Below are 24,420 nucleotides of genomic sequence, written 5' to 3'. Positions count from 1 at the left end.
TGTTATGTGCATACACCAAAAATATGTATCACTAAAACATACACCCAAAAAGTGCATCCCATATACCACTGAGAATACCGCCACAGTGAACAAAAATAATTGTATTATATATATCCACCAACTTCCAGGTTTTTTTCTATGAGATGCCATTCTAGTTGGAATATGTTTTGGGAACTTCATACTAATTTAACTATTTTTAAAAGGATCACAGGCAGGAAAATGCCAAAAATATTAAAAATATTGGAAATCACCACCTATTTAAAAATGATCATCTTATAATAGTCATAATAATCATAATAATCAGACCGTGTCAAAATTAAATGATACAGAGTGTGTCAGCCATAGAGTGATTATAGTCACCAGACACCAAAAAGTGTCGGTGAACCTCTATGTACATATGATCATTATATGTAGAAATTGGTATAGATATATACAGACCGTCATAGGGGTTATGTAATGATGCAAACCCAAACATCTATAGCGTAAATGTCTTCATTAATCCATTCACTATATATCATATCCAAACACCCAACTAGATAATACTTAAAAGATTAAAATATTAAGAGACAGGGGCCACATACTGAAAATTTTATAATCACTGATAAAACAATTGATATCTAGGTCCACATTTAACCCCTTTGGTGCTAAAGTATCCACCAAATATATCCACTCCGTTTCACGTTTAGATAACTCTCGTACCAAATTTGACCCTCTCCAGGAGGGTTTCATATGATCTACACCCCAAAATCTAAGTCCAGATGGATCCTGATTGTGATAAATCTTGAAGTGTAGGGACACATTATGGTCTTTAAAACCTAGTTTAATATTAGCCACATGTTCCGCTATTCTTATCCTTAAAAGTCTTTTTGTCCGGCCTATATATATCAACCCACATGGGCATTGTATAGCGTACACAACATACGATGTGTTGCAGGTAATAAACCCTTTGATTGTAAATTCTTTATTATTCCCAGTTGTTACAAATCGTTCCATTGCTCTTATTGGTGTATTTACTTCTTTACAAGCCCTGCATCGTCTACAGGCAAAAAACCCTTCTTTTTCCCAGAAAGTAGGAGGATGGGTAGGAGGATCTATCACTTTTTTAACTATCTTATCAGCATAATTGGGAGCTCTTCTATATATAAACCCGGGTTTTGCAGGTAACACTGGTTGTAATGTTTTATCCATCAAGAGGATGTGCCAATGTGACAAAAATATATTCTCCACTTCTCTATATTGTGAATGGAATCCTGATATAAAGTTCCATTCATGACTATTGGAAGTGTGATTAACCATGTTGTTATTCAAGAGATTATCTCTTGATGTGGATGCTACTCCTTCAATAACTCTATCAAGTTGTTTATCACAATAACCCTTTTCCAGAAATCTTTCTTTAATAATATTCGCCTGGGAGTAGAAGTCATTGTCATTAGAACAATTTCTTCTAATCCTGGTCACTTGACCCTTAGGGATGTTCTTTAGCCAGACCGGGTGATGTCCACTCTGTATCGGTAGATAACTATTTGCGTCTGTAGGTTTGAAATAAGCCTTGGTGCCCAGTCTTTCTCCCTGTCTATAGATGTTGACATCCAAAAAATTGATGCTTTCAGTGCTTATTTCACTCGTCAATTTGATGTGGCTAGTATTATTATTCAATTCGGCAAGGAAGTCCGTAAGGGAAGATCTTGTTCCTGACCAAATAAAGATCAGGTCATCTATATAACGTCTGTATATCAATAATTCTTGTCTCTTAACAGAAAAGATGTTCTTGTCCTCCCATTCTCCCATAAAAAGGTTCGCTATGCTAGATGCGAACTTGGAGCCCATTGCGACGCCGCGTTTTTGGGATTAAAATTTTCCGCCATACCAGAAATAGTTATGACCTAAACAGAAATCGAGGGCATTTCTTAAAAAAACTTTTTGATTATGTGTCAAATCATCTCTCTGGCTAAGTGCCCAATTAAGGGCCAAAATAGCATCATCGTGTTGGATGATGGTATATAGAGATGCAACATCCGCTGTGACTAAGTATACCTCTTCTTTACCAGCTAGATCAACCTCTTCCAATATTTGTAAAAGATTCTTAGTATCCTGCAAATATGCTTTTGTCTGTACTACACTTTGTTGTAAATATAAAGGTCGAGATACTGGCCCATTCTGGATGTGATGGACCCTATCCCATTAACGATTGGTCTGCCAGGTGGACATTGTATATTCTTATGGATTTTCGGCAAAGTATAAATAGTGGGAATCCTGCTGCTACTAGGGGTTAGATACTTCATCTCTTTGTTAGTTAGGACCCCAGTTGAGACGCCGAAATTCACTAATGACTTCAGCTCATACTCATATTGTTTAGTAGGGTCTTTATCAAGTTTTTTATACGTATCTTCTTCCATCAACATTTCTGTTAGTTGGTTGTGGTAAAATTCTTTTGTCAGTAAAACAACCCCGCCCCCTTTATCAGCAGGTCTTATATTTAGCTCCTTTCTTTTTTCCAAACTCTTAATGCCTTCATGGATATATCGTGGATTGGCATTTTTTTGGGGTATTAGAGTTTCCAAATCCCGTAACACCAGATTCTTTAAGACATCTATTTGTTGATTAGCACTATTAGCGGGGTTAAAAAGTGACTTATTCCGTAGACCACTATCAGTCTGCACTGATGAGGTCGCAGTAACCGGTTGGGAATTTTTATTCAAAAAATATTTTTTCATATTAATTTTCCTCCTGTATTTATGTACATCTATAAATACATTAAATTTATTTAGTGGTCTCTTCAGGCCGCATTTTAATCCCAAATTTAATATATTAATTTCTTTATGTGTCAGGGAAGCTCCTGCTAAGTTAAAAATCCCTCCTAGTCCTTTTCGCGTCTTCTTTTTCTGGACCCTTCGTCCTGCTCTGCAGCCTCTCGTTCGTTTCTCCTGTAGTCTGGGGAGTGTGTTTGATTCCTTTCCCATTGCGTCTGTTCCCTCCAATGGGGATCTTGTGATGGATAGGTCTGCATCGGAGGTCTCCCCCTTCTGGGGTACCCCCGACCCCGTCCTTGCTTCTGCCAACCCCTTCCTCTCCCTAAAAAAGGATGTGGTGACTGTTGATATTCACCACTATCATATTGTAGTGGATTGAACCTGTTATGTACAGGGACCTGGTAGTGGTTACTCTGTATTGAAGGTCTTTGGGGATTCAGGGGTTTTCCTCTTACATTCTGACCTCTCACATTATTATTCGCCTTCCTAACTGGCGTAGATTGATATACCGGTTGATACAAGGGCCCACCATTAGTTGGGCGACTTCTAGTAGTATGATTGTTACTGTCCACATGTTGTAATTCCATATGTGGATCTTCATCCTGTCTAATTATTTCTTTATTCTCCTCTAGTAGACATCCACTCGTCTGTTGCCATACGTAGATGGAATTTGTTTGAAAATCTCCCAAATCTCTGTGGAATTTCTTTGTTTTCTTTCTTTGTGTATCTTTGTCTACTTTCTCCAATTTCTTTTTAATACGTGTATTAAAATCTATCAATTGTTGTGAATCTTTGATAGGGTCTAGTTGTGTTTTTAACTCATTAATTCTTGCCTCTAGTTTAACCATCTTCCTATGTTTCCTTTTTAAAACTAAATCCTGTAATTTAAAACCCACCCCATTAAAAAATTCCAGCCATTCTTTCATAGAGTCTGGGTCGTCTAGCCCATCTTGGGAAGTTACCTCCCACCGTAAACTTCTAACTATAATTTTTTCTTTCATGTACTGTTCCAAAGTGCAAATATCCCACCATGTTCTAACTTGTTTCTCTAAGGCATTCCCTAGAGCCATCATTATCCCATTATAATTAGCCTGGGTGGAAGTGTGTTCGTTAATTGCAAATATGCTGTTAATGTCTATGGTTCTATTTTTTAGAAAATGTAGTACGTCCATGGCAGCAAAGAAAAACACTGTAAGTAAACCAAAACAGCAGGTATATTTTAAAGACGGCCTATCATATACCTCTCAGCGCCAAATTGAGACCTTCACACACCTCCCAGAATTATATATACATATATATATATGCACCTACCTATATAGTACACATACACATATACATAATATTTTTTATTTTTAGGTCAGAATGTAAGAGGAAAACCCCTGAATCCCCAAAGACCTTCAATACAGAGTAACCACTACCAGGTCCCTGTACATAACAGGTTCAATCCACTACAATATGATAGTGGTGAATATCAACAGTCACCACGTCCTTTTTTAGGGAGAGGAAGGGGTTGGCAGAAGCAAGGACGGGGTCGGGGGTACCCCAGAAGGGGGAGACCTCCGATGCAGACCTATCCATCACAAGATCCCCATTGGAGGGAACAGACGCAATGGGAAAGGTATCAAACACACTCCCCAGACTACAGGAGAAACGAACGAGAGGCTGCAGAGCAGGACGAAGGGTCCAGAAAAAGATGACGCGAAAAGGACTAGGAGGGATTTTTAACTTAGCAGGAGCTTCCCTGACACAAAGAAATTAATATATTAAATTTGGGATTAAAATGCGGCCTGAAGAGACCACTAAATAAATTTAATGTATTTATAGATGTACATAAATACAGGAGGAAAATTAATATGAAAAAATATTTTTTGAATAAAAATTCCCAACCGGTTACTGCGACCTCATCAGTGCAGACTGATAGTGGTCTACGGAATAAGTCACTTTTTAACCCCGCTAATAGTGCTAATCAACAAATAGATGTCTTAAAGAATCTGGTGTTACGGGATTTGGAAACTCTAATACCCCAAAAAAATGCCAATCCACGATATATCCATGAAGGCATTAAGAGTTTGGAAAAAAGAAAGGAGCTGATTATAAGACCTGCTGATAAAGGGGGCAGGGTTGTTTTACTGACAAAAGAATTTTACCACAACCAACTAACAGAAATGTTGATGGAAGAAGATACGTATAAAAAACTTGATAAAGACCCTACTAAACAATATGAGTATGAGCTGAAGTCATTCGTGAATTTCGGCGTCTCAACTGGGGTCCTAACTAACAAAGAGATGAAGTATCTAACCCCTAGTAGCAGCAGGATTCCCACTATTTATACTTTGCCGAAAATCCATAAGAATATACAATGTCCACCTGGCAGACCAATCGTTAATGGGATAGGGTCCATCACATCCAGAATGGGCCAGTATCTCGACTTATATTTACAAAAAAGTGTAGTACAGACAAAAGCATATTTGCAGGATACTAAGAATCTTTTACAAATATTGGAAGAGGTTGATCTAGCTGGTAAAGAAGAGGTATACTTAGTCACAGCGGATGTTGCATCTCTATATACCATCATCCAACACGATGATGCTATTTTGGCCCTTAATTGGGCACTTAGCCAGAGAGATGATTTGACACATAATCAAAAAGTTTTTTTAAGAAATGCCCTCGATTTCTGTTTAGGTCATAACTATTTCTGGTATGGCGGAAAATTTTACTCCCAAAAACGCGGCGTCGCAATGGGCGCCAAGTTCGCATCTAGCATAGCGAACCTTTTTATGGGAGAATGGGAGGACAAGAAGATCTTTTCTGTTAAGAGACAAGAATTATTGATATACAGACGTTATATAGATGACCTGATCTTTATTTGGTCAGGAACAAGATCTTCCCTTACGGACTTCCTTGCCGAATTGAATAATAATACTAGCCACATCAAATTGACGAGTGAAATAAGCACTGAAAGCATCAATTTTTTGGATGTCAACATCTATAGACAGGGAGAAAGACTGGGCACCAAGGCTTATTTCAAACCTACAGATGCAAATAGTTATCTACCGATACAGAGTGGACATCAACCGGTCTGGCTAAAGAACATCCCTAAGGGTCAAGTGACCAGGATTAGAAGAAATTGTTCTAATGACAATGACTTCTACTCCCAGGCGAATATTATTATAGAAAAATTTCTGGAAAAGGGTTATTGTGATAAACAACTTGATAGAGTTATTGAAGGAGTAGCATCCACATCAAGAGATAATCTCTTGAATAACAACATGGTTAATCACACTTCCAATAGTCATGAATGGAACTTTATATCAGGATTCCATTCACAATATAGAGAAGTGGAGAATATATTTTTGTCACATTGGCACATCCTCTTGATGGATAAAACATTACAACCAGTGTTACCTGCAAAACCCGGGTTTATATATAGAAGAGCTCCCAATTATGCTGATAAGATAGTTAAAAAAGTGATAGATCCTCCTACCCATCCTCCTACTTTCTGGGAAAAAGAAGGGTTTTTTGCCTGTAGACGATGCAGGGCTTGTAAAGAAGTAAATACACCAATAAGAGCAATGGAACGATTTGTAACAACTGGGAATAATAAAGAATTTACAATCAAAGGGTTTATTACCTGCAACACATCGTATGTTGTGTACGCTATACAATGCCCATGTGGGTTGATATATATAGGCCGGACAAAAAGACTTTTAAGGATAAGAATAGCGGAACATGTGGCTAATATTAAACTAGGTTTTAAAGACCATAATGTGTCCCTACACTTCAAGATTTATCACAATCAGGATCCATCTGGACTTAGATTTTGGGGTGTAGATCATATGAAACCCTCCTGGAGAGGGTCAAATTTGGTACGAGAGTTATCTAAACGTGAAACGGAGTGGATATATTTGGTGGACACTTTAGCACCAAAGGGGTTAAATGTGGACCTAGATATCAATTGTTTTATCAGTGATTATTAAATTTTCAGTATGTGGCCCCTGTCTCTTAATATTTTAATCTTTTAAGTATTATCTAGTTGGGTGTTTGGATATGATATATAGTGAATGGATTAATGAAGACATTTACGCTATAGATGTTTGGGTTTGCATCATTACATAACCCCTATGACGGTCTGTATATATCTATACCAATTTCTACATATAATGATCATATACATATCATGTACATATCATGTACATAGAGGTTCACCGACACTTTTTGGTGTCTGGTGACTATAATCACTCTATGGCTGACACACTGTGTATCATTTAATTTTGACACGGTCTGATTATTATGATTATTATGACTATTATAAGATGATCATTTTTAAATAGGTGGTGATTTCCAATATTTGTAATATTTGTAATATTTGTAATATTTTTGGCATTTTCCTGCCTGTGATCCTTTTAAAAATAGTTAAATTAGTATGAAGTTCCCAAAACATATTCCAACTAGAATGGCATCTCATAGAAAAAAACCTGGAAGTTGGTGGATATATATAATACAATTATTTTTGTTCACTGTGGCGGTATTCTCAGTGGTATATGGGATGCACTTTTTGGGTGTATGTTTTAGTGATACATATTTTTGGTGTATGCACATAACACACACACTAGCTTTGTTTGAATAGGGATTATTTTTCAGAGAGACGGTTTGTAAACCTCTCATGTATATAGGGTCCTATATGCATACATGGATTATGTGAGGATTCAGTGTTTGGCTAACCATCTTCCTTTGTTATTTATATTTATATTTGTATCTATTTATATAATTTGTGTAATTAGGTTAATTTTAATTTTTAAGTTGGGGTGTTTGTCTTTCATGTGGTGCTCCTAGCGCAATGTTCGCTGAGCTTGTATGACGATTAGGTCGCTGCTAGTCCGGCGATCGATTGTGCTTATACATGCATTTCTCCCCTGCATTGTGAATCAGGCTGATTGTGTCCGGTTACCATGACGATGTGCAGCGTCATGTGGGCCGGACATTGCACTGTTGCGTGATTGGCTGACACAGGGTGAGACTGTTGAATATAAATTGGCCGTTTGCGTCGTGTAGCCACGCCCTCGGTTGAAGTCGGAAGTGACGAAACGCGTCAGGGCGTGGCCTACACGACGCTACCGAAGTGGGGTGTGCGCTCCACCGCTGACCACAGACGAGGAAGTTATGCACAGTGTATACAGCGGAACACTGGTGGATGGCTTTGAGATCTGAAAATCCGGTGAAGTACACATATTTGAAATGCTGATGATGTTTTAAACAATGTACGCAGATATTTAAATGGGGGATTTTATTGTTTTGTGTGAACCTTTTTAAAAAAAATAAAACAGTATTATGCTATGTGCACACTTTGTTTTATTTTTATGACAAACTTGGAGGATTGCTTGAAACTGGATCGCTAAGGTGATATATAGGAATTTTACTATACCCAAGGAAGTGACTACTCCTTAAGGCTTGTTTGATCAGCGGTGTCTGGTGAGTTTAACCCCCTAGGGGTACGCATCGCATGTGGTGAAGCACTCCCGGTTTATGGTGGATGAAAGGTTGACAGCACTTTGATCACCTTGCAACGCTGATTAGGGCACTATAAACACCCTATCTGCACACTAAGAACTTTCTTTTGATTTCTCGTACATTGTTGCTTCTGTAAAGGACTTTTTATAAAGCGCTGTTTTAATACGGATATTCTCAGATATATATTGACGAATTGCTTGTATTACTTTTTTATATTTTCACTATAACTTTTAAACGGCTGCTACCACTGTCCGCATTGCTGGGTTCTAATATACCTAGCAGGTATTATCTAGTTAGCTTTGGTTCTATTATTATCACATATGCAGGTATCTGTATAAATTTTTATGTATATGTGTATGTGTACTATATAGGTAGATGCATATATATATATGTATATATAATTCTGGGAGGTGTGTGAAGGTCCCAGTTTGGCGCTGAGAGGTATATGATAGGCCGTCTTTAAAATATACCTGTTGTTTTGATATATATATATATATATATATATATATATATACACACACACACACACATATGCGCATGTATATAGAATCTCCCTCAGTTAAGATAACTATAGAATTAGTTTACATGCTAATCAAATTATGAATGTGATCTTTGCTGTGTTGTAGTAACGCAACACCGGTCTGCAAAAAAAGCAGCAGAAGAATTTGTATTTTAACACTCTATGGTTTTACAAGCAGCACACTGATTGGTCTAATCTCTCTCCTCATCATAGGCAGGCTCAGAACCTACCATACCCTTTGCTATCATTTATATGCTGGAGATTATTGTCAATTACTACCATAAATGACCGATTCTTTTTAAATCCATATGTTATTTTAAAAAAAAAATAATCATCTGTGTGCCTCAAAAAATAAGACATACTTTAAGGAAAAGATGTTACAGAAAACAAGAAGTGCAAACCATACACACTCTTACCTTCCAAGAGAAGCAAGTGCTTTGTTGACACCCACAGCTGTGACAGAATCTCCTGCATCTAGAAGAGTAGAGCAAGGCTTGACGGAAGCACAGTTGTGGTCATCCTGAGTGTCAAACACCTGACAGTCACCCCACACAATAACCTGAAAGATATTTTTGCAGAAATTTTTGATTTAAAGGATAAGTAAACTTAAATTTCTTGCTACTGAAAGCTTTAACTACATACCAACACTGATTACAGTGTGTTAAAAAATTAAACCTAGGACAACCTGCTAGTTATGGCTAAATGAAAAAAAAGCTGACAACTCAAGTCGGAGCTGTTTTACTAACATCTGATGTTAGTATAACGATCTCCCCTGCTGTTCTATTGTGTTCTGACAAGGGGACGCAATGACCCCACCACCAGAATACTCCGGTCAGCGCTCTCAGCCATTGGCTGATCGGAGCCGATCGGCAGACCTATATCAGTCATCCTCCTTCCAAAGAAGCTGGCTGAATGGCCTGCTTCTATCGGACCAGCTGCAGTCCACAGGCCGAATGTTGGACAGTTTCTATTGAACCGCCACTGACGCCTGACATTTGGGCAATGTGTATGGGGCTTTAAGGCACTGTTGACAAGTGGTTAAGTCTCTCAATATGGAGAGATTACATTTACCGGGGAAGTTGCAGCCTAAAAAGCATCTCCAGGCAGCAAGTGAACAGAAGTCCAGCAGCCAATGCAACATCCAGAAATCCCAGATGTGCACCCACTGTTCCTTAAGATTTACCTAAAGGCTAAACTTTTTTTTTAGTTTTCGATAAAGTGGTCAGAATCTCTGTAAGGACTTTGTTGTAGCCCATATCCTCTCCTTTTGTCCTGGTGACCACCGTCGCTGTGATTCAAAGTGCTGAGAGATACAGCAATAGAGAATATATTTTCTGACTGGGACATTTATTCCAGTGCCAAATATCGAAGAGGAGATTTCTATAATTTTAAAGTGTTTTCCTCTCATTTCCTATTATGTCTTAAGACTGGAAGCAATGACAAATCTCAACAACGGAGCAAAGCAGAATAAAAAAAAAAAAAAAAAAAAAAAAAACTTGACAAGGCTTTTAAATCGTTTCTAGTCCATCAAAAAAATAACATACAGTGCCTTGCGAAAGTATTCGGCCCCCTTGAACTTTTCAACCTTTTGCCACATTTCAGGCTTCAAACAAAGATATAAAATTTTTATTTTTTGTGAAGAATCACCAACAAATGGGACACAATTGTGAAGTGGAACGAAATCTATTGGATAATTTAAACTTTTTTAGCAAATAAAAAACTGAAAAGTGGTGCATACAAAATTATTCGGCCCCTCTACTTTCAGTGCAGCAAACTCACTCCAATGTTTTCCTAAATGACTGATGGTGATAAATAGAATCCACCTGTGTGTAATCAAGTCTCTGTATAAATGCACCTGCTCTGTGATAGTCTCAGGGTTCTGTTGAAAGCACAGAGAGCATCCTGAAGACCAAGGAACACACCAGGCAGGTCCGTAATACTGTTGTGGAGAAGTTTAAAGCCGGATTTGGATACAAAAAGATTTCCCAAGCTTTAAACATCCCAAGGAGCACTGTGCAAGCGATCATTTTGAAATGGAAGGAGTATCAGACCACTGCAAATCTACCAAGACCTGGCCGTCCCTCTAAACTTTCAGCTCAGACAAGAAGACTGATCAGAGATGCAGCCAAGAGGCCCATGATCACTCTGGATGAACTGCAGAGAACTACAGCTGAGGTGGGAGAGTCTGTCCATAGGACAACAATCAGTCGTACACTGCACAAATCTGGCCTTTATGGAAGAGTGGCAAGAAGAAAGCCATTTCTCAAAGATATCCATAAAAAGTCTCGTCTAAAGTTTGCCGCAAGCCACCTGGGAGACACACCAAACATGTGGAAGAAGGTGCTCTGGTCAGATGAAACCAAAATCAAACGTTTTGCCCACAATGCAAAACGATATGTTTGGCGTAAAAGCAACACAGCTCATCACCCTCAACACACCATCCCCACGGTCAAACATGGTGGTGGCAGCATCATGGTTTGGGCCTGCTTTTCTTCAGCAGGGACAGGGAAGATGGTTAAAATTGAGGGGAAGACGGATGCAGCCAAATACAGAACCATTCTGGATGAAAACCTGTTGGAGTCTGCAAAAGACCTGAAACTGGGACGGAGATGTATCTTCCAACAAGACAATGATCCCAAACATACAGCAAAATCTACAAAGGAATGGTTCACAAATAAACGTATCCAGGTGTTAGAATGGCCAAGTCAAAGTCCAGACCTGAATCCAATTGAGAATCTGTGGAAAGAGCTGAAAACTGCTGTTCACAAACGCTCTCCATCCAACCTCACTGAGCTTGAGCTGTTTTGCAAGGAAGAATGGGCAAGAAGTTCAGTCTCTCGATGTGCAAAACTGATAGAGACATACCCCAAGTGACTTGCAGCTGTAATCGCAGCAACAGGTGGCTCTACAAAGTATTAACGCAAGGGGGGTCGAATAATTTTGCACGCCCCACTTTTCATTTTTTTTATTAGTTAAAAAAGTTTCAAAAATCCAATAGATTTCGTTCCACTTCACAATTGTGTCCCACTTGTTGGTGATTCTTCACAAAAAATAAAATTTTTATATCTTTATGTTTGAAGCCTGAAATGTGGCAAAAGGTTGAAAAGTTCAAGGGGGCCGAATACTTTCGCAAGGCACTGTAATTTTTTTAATTGCCTGCATAACCGCATTCATATGGAGTAAGGGAGGGTTAGAGCAATGTTGAGGAATGTGAGCTGAGGGATGTCCTCATAACTGTGCAGCTCCTCTCTCTTCTTGTTCAATTAGACTGGAATGTGTTTTGACTAGGGATGATAATTAATGGTGTTGCAGAGACCCTGAACCTAGCTGTGCTGGCTGGCTGGAAGGGAAGCCTGGGCCACAAAACTGTCTGAACAGAATTACAGCCTTCCAGGTGGTAAATAATTTGATATATACAATATTTATCCACTTGGCTGGAATCTAGTAAAGTGTAACAAAAAATGAAAAAATAATTATTCTCAAGCATGAAAGGCAATATATATAACTGAGAGGGTCCAACTTGCCAGAAATCAGTTATTTCAGGCAAGTTGGACCCTCTCAGTTATATACTGTATATTGCCTTTCATGCTTGAGTATAAATCATTAATTAAAAGGCTATCACTACTTTTAACTCTTTAAAGCAAAAGTACCCTGAAGCACAGAGGCACACAAAAATATACACTTTCTTCTAGTCCAGAGTACTGGAGAAGAGGTACTAGTTACAATTTATTGTTGTGAACAAGACATATGGGAAATTTGGAGCTCCGTTTTAGAGTAAAGGAAAGGATAAGATAATATTGCCCACAGCACCTTATCAGCTTGCAGTATAGCTGGCCTTAGAAATATGCCAACTGCAATATCTTTGAATGATATCAGCAAAACAGAAATCCCTTTTCCTTCCAGATGTGTTTATTTTTTAAGTTGCTATATGTACACAATTTCATTATAAAACTAACATTTCTATCTGAAGAAATTTGATACATTTTACTGTTTGGATCTTTGGAGCCATGCTGTGTTTTTTTTTTTTTTTTTTTTTTTTAAGGACAATGTTCTTTTTTCATGATCTAGTTATACTATTTATATTTAAATATTGTATAATATTGCTCTTGCAGGCCCTTTTTGGCATGTGTATATTTTTTTTGTAACTTGGAGTGTATTGATCTTTTTAGAAGAGTTACAAGTGACAGTAGACATAAGTGAGATGTAGTAGTTAGGTACATAGCTTAGGTAACAACAAATACAAGGATAGACATATACTTAGCTATAACTGAGAATAAGCAAGGTGGCATAAGCCACCCTGGCACTAGCCTGCCCTGGAGAGGATAGATCAGGTGAAGCATAAGCAAGGTCTGTAACATAACTTAAACTCTAGTAATAAAATAGGCTGTGTTGCCCAACTGACGTTGGGAAGTGGGTATCTTATGCATAAGTAACAAATTATAGGGCTGGAAGGACGATAGCCCCTAAATATGTTAGGTGGTCAGCCTCGTTCTCCCTTGATGCGAGGTGTAATATGGGAAGATATAATAGTTTGGGAGGACGAAACCCACCACCGCCCCGAAATGCGATGATAAGCTTTATTGTCATAGGCCAGTAAGCGAAGAGAAATCTTTGCTGGGAGTGAGGTCAAGAGATGTATAAGTGAGAGTAAACAGTAGCGTTATGTGATATCAACCTCACATCTTGGGTTTTGTAGCCAGGGGGTCTAGTGAGATAAAAATGTTGGTAGGGAGAAGCGAGCTTTAGCATAAATAAATTCCATGTGGGAATTCTGATTAAGTATGGACAGGAAGTGTTGGTTGCTGGGAGGGGAGAATTGTTTTTCCAATGATGGGCAATGGCTAACCTTGCAGCTATGACAGCATGCGTAATCATAGAATGGGAACTGAGCATGCCACGTCTGTAGCCCCAATCCTAGCAAAGCACACTAAGGGGGTTAACAGATCTTGTAGTCCTGTGAGTAGGGAGATTAGGGCATTTGCAGGCAGGGTGGAGGCTGCCCATAGGGTATCTTATAGGGCAGTGATGGTGAACCTCTGCACCCCAGATGTTTTGGAACTACATTTCCCATGATGCTCAGGCACACTGCAGCGTAGTTGAGCATCATGGGAAATGTAGTTCCCAAACATCTGGGGTGCCGAGGTTCGCCATCACTGTTGTAGGGCATGTCTGATGCGTAGATATTTACAGAAGTCTGTATGGGTAATATTCTATTTGGATTGTAGTGTCCGGAATTATTATTATTCAGGATTTATATAGCATCAACAGTTTTCACAGCGCTTTACAATGGGGAAGACAGTTCAATTACAATACAATTCAATACAGGAGGGATCAGAGGGCCCTGCTCGCTAAAGCTTACAATCTAGAATGGAGGGTCAGGTGGAACAAAGGGTATTAGCTTTGGGGGATGATCAGATGGACAAAATGAAAATATAGTTGTTAGGTGTGGGTAGGATAGGCTTCTCTGAAGAGGAGGGTTTTCAGGGATAGTCTAAAAGCTAATAAGGTAGGAGATATATGGACAGATTGGGGTAAGGCGTTCCATAGGCTTGGAGATGCTCTGGAAAAATCCTGGAGGCGAGCATGGGAGGAGGTGATGAGTGAGATAGTGAGCAGGAGGTCTTGAGAAGAACGAAGAAAACCATTATATATAACATTATTATATATTATTTAATGATTGACAGTGCTGTGGCTTCATGAAATAGTCTGTTAGGCGGCAGGGAGCCTGTGTCTGTGGATTCCTTCAGGTCATACTCCGCTGTTATCCAGGTGTCTTCCCCTCTCTAGCAGAGGGGAAAATCCGTGGGTTGAAGTGCTGCCAGCCACGTCTGTCACCCTGTGAAGCTGGTAGTCAAGCGGCCATGCTACTCAGCGGCCAGGACATGCCCTCCACATTTGTATGTTTTTATTGTAATTATTTTACCAGTTTTGTCCTGTTTTTAATGTAAGAAAAAGGGTTTAAAAAAAAAAAAAATATTCTAAAAATAATAACATTTCTATTTTTAGAAATTTGAGAAATTCTTGGAACTTGGATTTCAGGAGCGGTGCTTTTCATTTACACTCAGTAGTGTTAGATGCATACCTTTTTGTCTCTGCTTCCTGTAACAAAAAACTTGCTGTCTGGAGTCCAATCACATGACCAAATTATTCGACTATGTACAGATGTATCTTTGTTGGTGCTGGCTTGTAATATGAAATGTGGTTCAGCTTTAGGGGAGAAAAAAATAAATAAAAATAAAGCATATGAAATGTCAGAATCATCAAACAAGCAAATACATAAGTAAGCGAGCACAATGATACTAATGCAAGACTGGATTTTAATATTCTAATATTATTAAAATTGTAATATTTTAATATTCTTGCTCAGGCCCAGGTGTGACCATTTATGCTTAAAGTGATTGTAAATGATCACCTTGTAAAACAACCCATTCAGTTTAAAATAGAAATTAAAGGCAAAACATTTGTATATAGATATAAAAAAAAAATCTAAATCAAATTTTCCTCTTTTTTTCCTTAGAAGTGATCACATTCCCTCTGTTCTCAGCTACATAAGAGCCGGGGGAGGAGAAGCAATAGTACACTGAGCTTTCCAGTGAATGGCTGTGCATGGGGTGTGTCAAGACTAGCTTGATCATTGAAGGAGAGCCGGTCGAGTTCCCAGCATGACTAGAGAATGGACCACGATGTGTTCTTCTGCTTAGTGTGGTCAGTTTCTAATAAGAAAGCAGAGGGAATGGCAGGAACACCAGGGATTTTACACAAACCAAGCAATACAAAGAGAACAGGATACTTTTTAAAACCAGTATATGGTACAGCAGGTACATATCAGAAATATGAAATGGTGGGCTAACAAACGCTTTAAATTTCTGATGCTACCTTCAGTTAGGGATTATTGCAAAGTTTTCGTACAACACCAGTTTAATAAAACAGTTTGCAACAGTGAAGTTTTCATCAGGTGCTTCAATTAACCACTTGAGGACCGCCGTATTGCCATTGTACGTCAGCACAATGGCACAGGCAGGCATAATCACGTACATCTACGTGATTGCCTTCCAGCGGGTGGGGGGTCCGATCGGACCCCCTCCCGCTGGTTACGGCGGTCCGATTCGGTCCAGGAGCGCTCCGTGATGAGGGGATGGCCGTTGGTTTTCGGCCACCCCCTCTGGATCGCTCCTGGCCAATGAGAAGCTTCCTCCCCTGTGTATTGTTTACACAGGAAGGAGGAAGTGATGTCATTCTCCTCGGGGCGGTCTTTTTGACCGGACTACGAGGAGAACAGTAAAAGTAAGTGTGCACCAACACTACACTGACATGTAGGTACACACAGGCACACAAACCCCCCCCGATCCCCCCCCCGCCCCCCCTCCCCCCCCAGTCACAGTGTCACTGATTGCATTGATCATTTCTTTACTGATCAATGCATTCAGTGTCAGTTGTGACAGTAAAAACTGTCAGGACAGTTAGTGTTAGGTCCAGGGTAGCCCCCTATCACCCCCCAATAAAGATTTAACCCCCTGATTGCCCCTAGTTAACCCTTTCACCCCCTTTTGCCAGTGTCACTAAGCGATCATTTTTCTGATCGCTGCATGTGTCGCTAGTGTCGCTAGGTAGCTAGTTATTTTTTTAGGTTCACCGCCAGGTTTTTATATCGCTAGGTACCCCGATATACTACCCAATAATGTTTTTAACCCCCTGATTGCCGCTAGTTAACCCTTTCACCCCCTTTTGCCAGTGTCACTAAGCGATCGTTTTTCTGATCGCTGCATTAGTGTCGCTACAGTCGCTAGGTAGCTAGTTATTTTTTTAGGTTCACCGCCAGGTTTTTATAGCGCTAGGTACCCCGATATACTACCCAATAATAGTTTTAACCCCCTGATTTCCGCTAGTTAACCCTTTCACCCCCTTTTGCCAGTGTCACTAAGCGATAATTTTTCTGAACGCTGCATCAGTGTCGCTAGTGTCGCTAGGTAGCTAGTTATTTTTTTAGGTTCACCGCCAGGTTTTTATAGCGCTAGGTACCCCGATATACTACCCAATAATGGTTTTAACCCCCTGATTGCTGCTAGTTAACCCTTTCACCCCCTTTCACCAGCGATCACAGTATAAGTGTCACTGGTGACGCTGGTTAGCCAGTTAGTTATTTAGGTTCCCCGTCAGGTTTTTATATAGCGCCAGGGACCCCCATATACTACCTAATAAAAATTTGAACCACCTGATTGCCCCTAGTTAACCCTTTCACCACTGATCACCGTATAAGTGTTACGGGTGACTCTGGTTGGTTTGTTTTTATAGCATTTTATATTCAAATCCGGAAGGCAGTGCTTGGTTTTCGGGGTCCCGTACATGGCTAGGCTCCCAAAAAGTCCCCCACATGTGGTATCCCCGTACTCGGGAGAAGCAGCAGAATTTATTTTGGGGTGTAATTTGACTTCTGCCCATAGCATGTGTGAGCAATATATCATTTAGTGACAACTTTGTGCAAAAAAAAAAAAGTTTGTAATATTCCCGCAACTTTTGGCAAAATATAAAATATTCCATGGACTCAACATGCCTCTCAGTAAATAGCTTGGGGTGTCTACTTTCCAAAATGGGGTCATTTGGGGGGGTTTTGTGCTATTTTGGCATTTTATGGCCTTCGAAACTGTGATAGGTAGTGAGGAGTTAAATCAAAAATTTGCACCCTTAGAAATCCTGAAGGTGGTGATTGGTTTTCGGGGTGCCGTGCGCGACTAGACTCCCAAAAAGTCCCACACATGTGGTATCCCCGTACTCGGGAGAAGCAGCAGAATGTATTTTGGGGTGCAATTCCACATATAACCATGGCATGTGTGAGCAATATATCATTTAGTGACAACTTTTTGTAAAAACATTTTTTTTTTTTTTTGTCATTATTCAATCCCTTAGGACAAAAAAAATAAATATTCAATGGGCTCAACATACCCATCAGCAATTTCCTTGGGGTGTCTACTTTCCAAAATGGGGTCATTTGGGGGGGATTTGTACTGCCCTGCCATTTTAGCACCTCAAGAAATGAGATCGGCAGTCATAAATTAAAAGCTGTGTAAATTCCAGAAAATGTACTCTAGTTTGTAGACGCTATAACTTTTGCGCAAACCAAAAAATATTCGCTTATTGACATTTTTTTTACTAAAGACATGTGGCTGAATAAATTTTGCCCTCAATGTATGACTAAAATTTTGTTTATTCGATTTTTCTTATAACAAAAAGAAGAAAATATCTTTTTTTTTCAAAATTTTCGCTCTTTTTCCATTTATATCGCAAAAAAAAAAAAATCGCAGAGGCAATCAAATACCATCAAAAGAAAGCTCTATTTGTGGGAAGAAAAGGACGCAAATTTCGTTTGGGTGCAATATTGCATGACCGCGCAATTACCAGTTAAAGCAGCGCAGTGCGAAATTGCAAAAAGACCTCTGGTCCTTAAGGTATTTATTGGTCCGAGGCTGAAGTGGTTAAACACAGCTCGAATTCTGTGGAATGTAGAGAATAAAAACGAAAATAGAAAAGAATTTAACCTGAACTGACGAAATTTGTACATCTGAAATTCAAGAATGGAAGAGATAATGACTGATATATAAGAACTGCCATATGAATTCTGACAAAAGCAAGCTCTTATCTGAAAAAAATAGTAAAAAAAAAAAAAAAACAATTCGTACATTTTTTCTTTAAGTCAATTGAGGGACATGGGAATTTTTGAAATTAGACAATCAAGTTATACATCGATCAGTTACAGATGAACTTATTCAACTTTCTCCCATAGAGAGGATATTGCGCACTCTACTACAGTGCAGCAGACAACCCCTAAAAAGCTGTCTGTTATCAGACTCAAGAATAGAAAAATGGATACATACAGTTAGAAAAAATATTTCAAACATAAAAGAAGAGATTCGGCACTGCGTCGATTTAACTGACAATTGCGCGGTCATGCGATGTGGCTCCCGACCAAAATTGGCGTCTTTTTTTCCCACAAATAGAGCTTTCTTTTGGTGGCATTTGATCACCTCTGCAGTTTTTATTTTTTGCGCTATAAACAAAAATAGAGCGCCAATTTTGAAAAAAATTTTAATATTTTTTACTATAATAAATATCCCCCAAAAATATATATATAAAAAACGTTTTTTTTTTCCTCAGTTTAGGCCGATACGTATTCTTCTACATATTTTTGGTAAAAAAAAAAAATAAAAAAAAAAAAAAAAAAAAAAAAAAATCGCAATTAGCGATTATTGATTGATTTGCGCAAAAGTTATAGTGTTTACAAAATAGGGGATAGGTTTATAGCGTTTTTATAAAAAAATTTTTTACTAGTAATGGCGGCGATCAGCGATTTTTATTGTGACTGCGACATTATGGCGGACACATCAGAGATTTTTGGGACCATTGTCATTTTTACAGCAATCCGTGTTATTTAAATGCACTGATTCCTGTGTAAATGACACTGGCAGTGAAGGAGTTAACCACTAGGGTGCGAGGAGGGGTTATGTATGACGTTATGTTTTTTTTTATTGTAGGGGGGCGTGGGCTGGCATGTGACGTCACTGATCGTCCTTCCCTATATCAGGGAACAGACAATCGGTGACAGCCACAGTAGGAAGCACAGGGAGAGGTTTGTTTACATAGACCTCTCCTCGTTCTTCAGCTCTGTGAGGCTGGGACACCAGCGGCGATCGGGTCCATTGGTCCCGCGGCCACGGAGCCCAGGACCGGGTCAGGAGAGTGCCGGCGTGCTCCCATCCACATCTGGGCACTTAAAGAGCAATGTACAGGTATGCGCTTTCCCAGCCGTGCCATTCTGCCAACGTATATGTGCAGGAGGCGGTCCTTAAGTGGTTAATGTATCTAGTGCACCATTCTCAAGCTCTGTGTTTAATTTCCTCAGCAGCAGCATAATTCTTAATTTCCAAAAGATTATGGCAAAAAATGAGATCACCTTGGGGGTGTCTACTTTTCCAAAAAAGGGTAATTTCAAGGTTTTTAATACTATTCTGGCATTTTCATCTTACAAGAAAGTAAGATAAAATGTTTTTTCCTTCCTTTTAATAGTAAAAAAATAAATAAACCCCAGTGGTTATTAAATACTGTAAATTATTGGCCTATAACACTCACTTTTACACCCTGAAAATCGGGTGCAAATAGCGTTTGCGTGTTATATGACAATACAATTTTATCTGCCTTGGAGGGGACAGGGAGGGGGGTGGGATAAGCGCCGTTCGATTACATACAGTGAAAATCTTCTGTTTGGTGAGGGTGCTGCATTGAAGGCAATGGTGAGGGTGCTGCATTGAAGGCAATAAGTCTATGCCAGCTCCTCAATGAAAGGCTGGCATAGCACACGGTGTAAGTTGTATTTAAAAACCAGCGCTGTAAATACTAAATTTCAGCCATCTTTATGCCGGTCACATCACTTGCGGGCACTTTCCAGCTCCAATGGATGTCTGCTGTGGAAGGGGTCGTGATCTGCCTCTGACATCAGATGGAGATCACATAGCCGCTTGTCTCCTCCGCAGAAGCCATCTATCGGAGCTGGAAAGCAGCTGCGAGTCACGTGACCGACCTGAAGACAGCTGAAATTCAGTACTTACAGCGCTCGTTTTGAAATATAACTAATACAGTGTGCTATGCCAGCCTTTAATAGAGAGGCTGGCAGAGACAAATTTAATTTTAATATTACAATAATAGCGGCAGGGGGACGGGGCCGGAGACAGACAGAGAGGGCGCTGACAGGGAGGAAGATAGGAGCGCAGAAAGCAAAAAACCTATTATAGAGGAAGGCAATTTGACAACAGTGATCAGGGAGGAGATGCCCTGGTTATTATGGTCTGTTTAGAGAGGGCATACAAGTGGTAGGTTTAGTTTTTTTTTTTTTTTTATACAGTTTAGAGGGGGGCAGATTACTTAGCACAAGTGCTGTGCTGTGTAATCTGCTTTAAGGGACCAGAATCTACATTTTTGTAGAATCTACATTTTTTTTAAATACCCACCCCAAATTTTATATATATATATATATATATATATATATATATATATATATATATATATATATATATATATATATATATATTTATTTATTTATTTATTTTATATCGTATTTCAATTCTTTGAACTTTTCATCCCTTGTATAATCTTTTTAATTTCTGTTGTATCTTAACCCATGGTCCGATTTAGGTATCCATGCATTAATTTGTGTACCTATGAATTTGCAGCGATTACAGACAACTCTTCCCCTTTGCCCAGTCATGCTGCGCACTTCTTTGTCAGTTCTTTGTGTTATACCGCAAGGTGTCAGCAAGCTGCAGCTTGTATGAGCAAGCAGCAATCACTGTTATTTTAATCCTGGAGGTTAGCTGACAGTTAGACGGATGAAGGTGAAGAACTTCTTCCAGAAATTAGTTTCCCAAAATCCCTTGCAATCTGGACACAAGCAGGAGGCAATCTGGAGGTTTACTTGAGTGGTGCCCATTCCGGCTACTACAGTTTATGGTTCCTTGTGCATTCCTGTGTTCCACAATTAATGTTAAAGGAAATAGTATTGTAAATATGGTCAAAGTATGAGTGCATACACCAGTTGCTGATATCTTTTATTTTTTTTTTTATACACTGAAGATCTTGCATTCTTATGTTCAAAGGAAAGGGAAGGGAAGGCTGATTATAGACATGTTTAGGTAGCTTTAGCAAAATTCAAGTATTGCAGTTCAAAAACTGACACACAGAAACTACTGACGGTTCTCGAAAACCCACATACTGCACTGCGAAGCAACCAAGGACTGTACAGAAATAAAAGGATACTGCAATTAAAGCAGAAGTTATTAATGCTGAGCTGCTACTTGAATTCTATTACACTAAACTGTTATTTGTTAGATTAAAATATATAGTGTTTAGGTCTCAGCATTCCTGAATCATGACTTTTTTTCTTGGACTAGCGTTTCACAAATCTAAAAAGTATCCATTATGTTTACGGTAAGCAAAATGACAGTATATATCTGCTAAAATAACCTGCAATACGGCATTATAAGACACCACTTGCTTTATCAAAGAGAGTTTTTAAAGCTGTAGTATACCTATATATAAAAAAAAAATCTGCATAGGTTTATTAGGCTAATTTACTATAACAAAGTACGTTCCATGTTGTGTGGGTAGCTGGATCCTGGAGAAAAATTCATTGCATTGATGTCCTTTTCTCTCTGAACTTCAGATGCTGCAAGGGTTAATAGCTTCAGTATTTCTGTGAAGCTGCTGTGAATAAGTTACCAACAAGGACCCACCCCTCTCCCCTCTACTCCTCCATTGAAAATGGTTCTTTTATTACCTATAACATGATCTGTGAAAGGAGGGAGAGACTCTTCTGACTCAGACTCTCCCCCTTGGGCCTAGGTTCACACTGGAGCGATCTTGCATGCGATTTGCAAAATCAGCCGAAATTGCCAGCAATGGCACCGTCCGAATCGGTGCGGTGCCACACAGATTCCCTAAAAAGTAGTCTCTGTACCACTTTTGGCGACTTCAGTGTGCGATTTCCATAGACATCTGTGTAGAAACCCACACAGATGTCTCTGAAATCGCCTTCAAAGTTGGGACGGACATGCTCGAATGAAATCGTCCGAGTTCAGCTTAACTCGCACAATTTCATTCCCACTGTCAGTGTGAACCTGGGCTTAAATATCATGTTACAGGCAGTGAAAGCAATGAAAGAATATTTCTCAATTTCTCAGCTGCCTACACAATAGGGGACATACTTCTTAAAGTGACATTAAAGCAGCCTTTTTGCATCTTGGCAAAATGCCTAAAAATTGTCCAAAAATGGTATACAAGCCAGTGGGTGGATTGCCAGTCTTAATTACACAAAGTCACAGGTTTTCATTGTGCACCATTACAACATTCTAGCTGTCGGCATCCTAAAAACCACTGACGTCTTAGGTATAAGGATAAGGAGGACTTCGGGCACCTGTGGAGCATGCTTGTTTGATCCTCCCCTGCCCTTCTCAATAATGGGGGTCACGTTGGCTGAACCAGTAGGAGAAGAGAAACACTGGATACTAGTTGGCACCAGTGTCCAAAGGTATATTTAATTTGGAAAGATAAATGATCTCTAATGTTGGTTGTCCTACGTATGTGGATGTTGCTGCATTATGTAAAACTTAGTTTTGTTTTTGACATTTTAGAATGGGGTGCCTCAAGATTGTGGACAACTGCAAAGGGAGCCTTGACTGAAAAAAGGTTGAAAAAAAACTACATTAAAGGTTCATTTTGATTTTGTTTTGCAAAGAGCAGCCCTAATCCTCCTTTTTTTGGGTCCCCTGCCAGTGATTCTGGCTCCTCCTCTTCAACCAGCGCCTCCAATAGCAAGCCGCTTGTTCTGGGGCACTGGTGCGTGCTTGCTCTTGAGCCCCGCTCTATACGTCCATAAGACACACCCGTTCTCTTCTCATTGGCTGTAATTTACAATAGCTGGAGCCAATGGTTCCATTGCCAATGGTTCCTGCTGCTATCTCAGCCAATGAGGAATGAGAGACCTGGGAGAACCTCAGCTCTCGTGAACATCACTGAATCGAGAGAGAGCTCAGGTGAGTATTAGGGGGGCTGCTGCATACAGAAGATTATTTGCCTTCAAGCATAAAACCACTTTAAGGGGTGGTTCACAATAGATGTTTTCCTGTGCTTTTTTAAAACCGCATCCAAACTGCATGCCATGTATTCAAATGGCCCTAGTTTACTTCCAGTGCTTTCAACATAAGTACACCTTGCTGCATTGTTTTCATCTGGATCAAAACAGACACTGAACTCCATTGAAATGCACAGTGTCCTAATGAAAATAAAAAAATGTCAAGCATCAAAATTAAATAAAAAAACACACTGAACTGCATAGAAAATCAGTGTAAATGCATATGCAAAAACATATCTGGATCACTGAAATTGTGGTTTGAACATATTCACCAGCACACCAAGGATCCTCAAATATTGTCCGTGCCTGACTAAGGGGTTCCGAAACATTACACTTGCTCTTGTGATGTGATCTTTCTGCAATAAAAAGCTTTGGATGATATTTGAGGATCCTTGGTGTGCTGGCGAATATGTGCATTTACCTGTGATGTTTCCAGTTTCCAGCTGGTAGTTACTACAGCACCCACTATCGATGAGCCTTATTTCCAGTAATGTGTGCAAAGGAATATAGACATTACTGGTAAGTTAGGTCATTAAAGCTATAGAGATTTGACATTTTTATGACTAAACTTTAGACAATAGTAATAGTTAAAATTTGGTAAAATTGCTTCCCCACGACAGACATTTTTCACAAGAAAAAAATTGCCCATCAACTGAGCAGGTTAAAGGCAGTATTACACAGACATTCACCAAGGGAGTATCTCCTCTTCTGTATAATTCCTGTCTGGGGTAAAAATTTGGCAGTTGTGGGCACCCTGGTCTTTACACACGTTATATTTTAACCTAACTTCTCTTGGCCCCTAACAAGGTCCTCTGTGATGAAACATGTTGGGCAGAGCCCAAGGTGATGCTTAAGTGCAGATATTGAGCTTGTTTCACTTATGGTTTTGCGAGTACCCTTTATACTGAATAAATGCAGAGGCTTTATACAGTGCTTCGCTATCTGGTCTACATTATTTATCTCCTGAT

The 24,420-nt window shown here is 39.4% G+C and overlaps 1 protein-coding gene across 1 annotated transcript in view; it reads right to left on the bottom strand.

Annotated features, from left to right (window-relative positions):
• Positions 1-24,420, bottom strand: part of ELP2 (elongator acetyltransferase complex subunit 2) — a 373,658-nt gene that overhangs the window by 6,497 nt on the left and 342,741 nt on the right. Inside the window, exons 19-20 of the mRNA XM_077492004.1 lie at positions 14,861-14,985; positions 9,195-9,337 (exon numbers count right to left, since the gene is read on the bottom strand). Coding sequence (XP_077348130.1) covers positions 9,195-9,337; positions 14,861-14,985 — 268 coding nt within the window. The remainder of the gene's footprint in view (positions 1-9,194; positions 9,338-14,860; positions 14,986-24,420) is intronic.

Source organism: Lithobates pipiens, unplaced genomic scaffold, assembly GCF_037356315.1.
Source record: "Lithobates pipiens isolate NorthernLeopardFrog02 unplaced genomic scaffold, aLitPip1_a1.2 Scaffold_19, whole genome shotgun sequence".
NCBI classification, from domain to species: Eukaryota; Metazoa; Chordata; class Amphibia; order Anura; family Ranidae; genus Lithobates; species Lithobates pipiens.
This window is presented reverse-complemented; position numbering and strand designations above follow the sequence as displayed.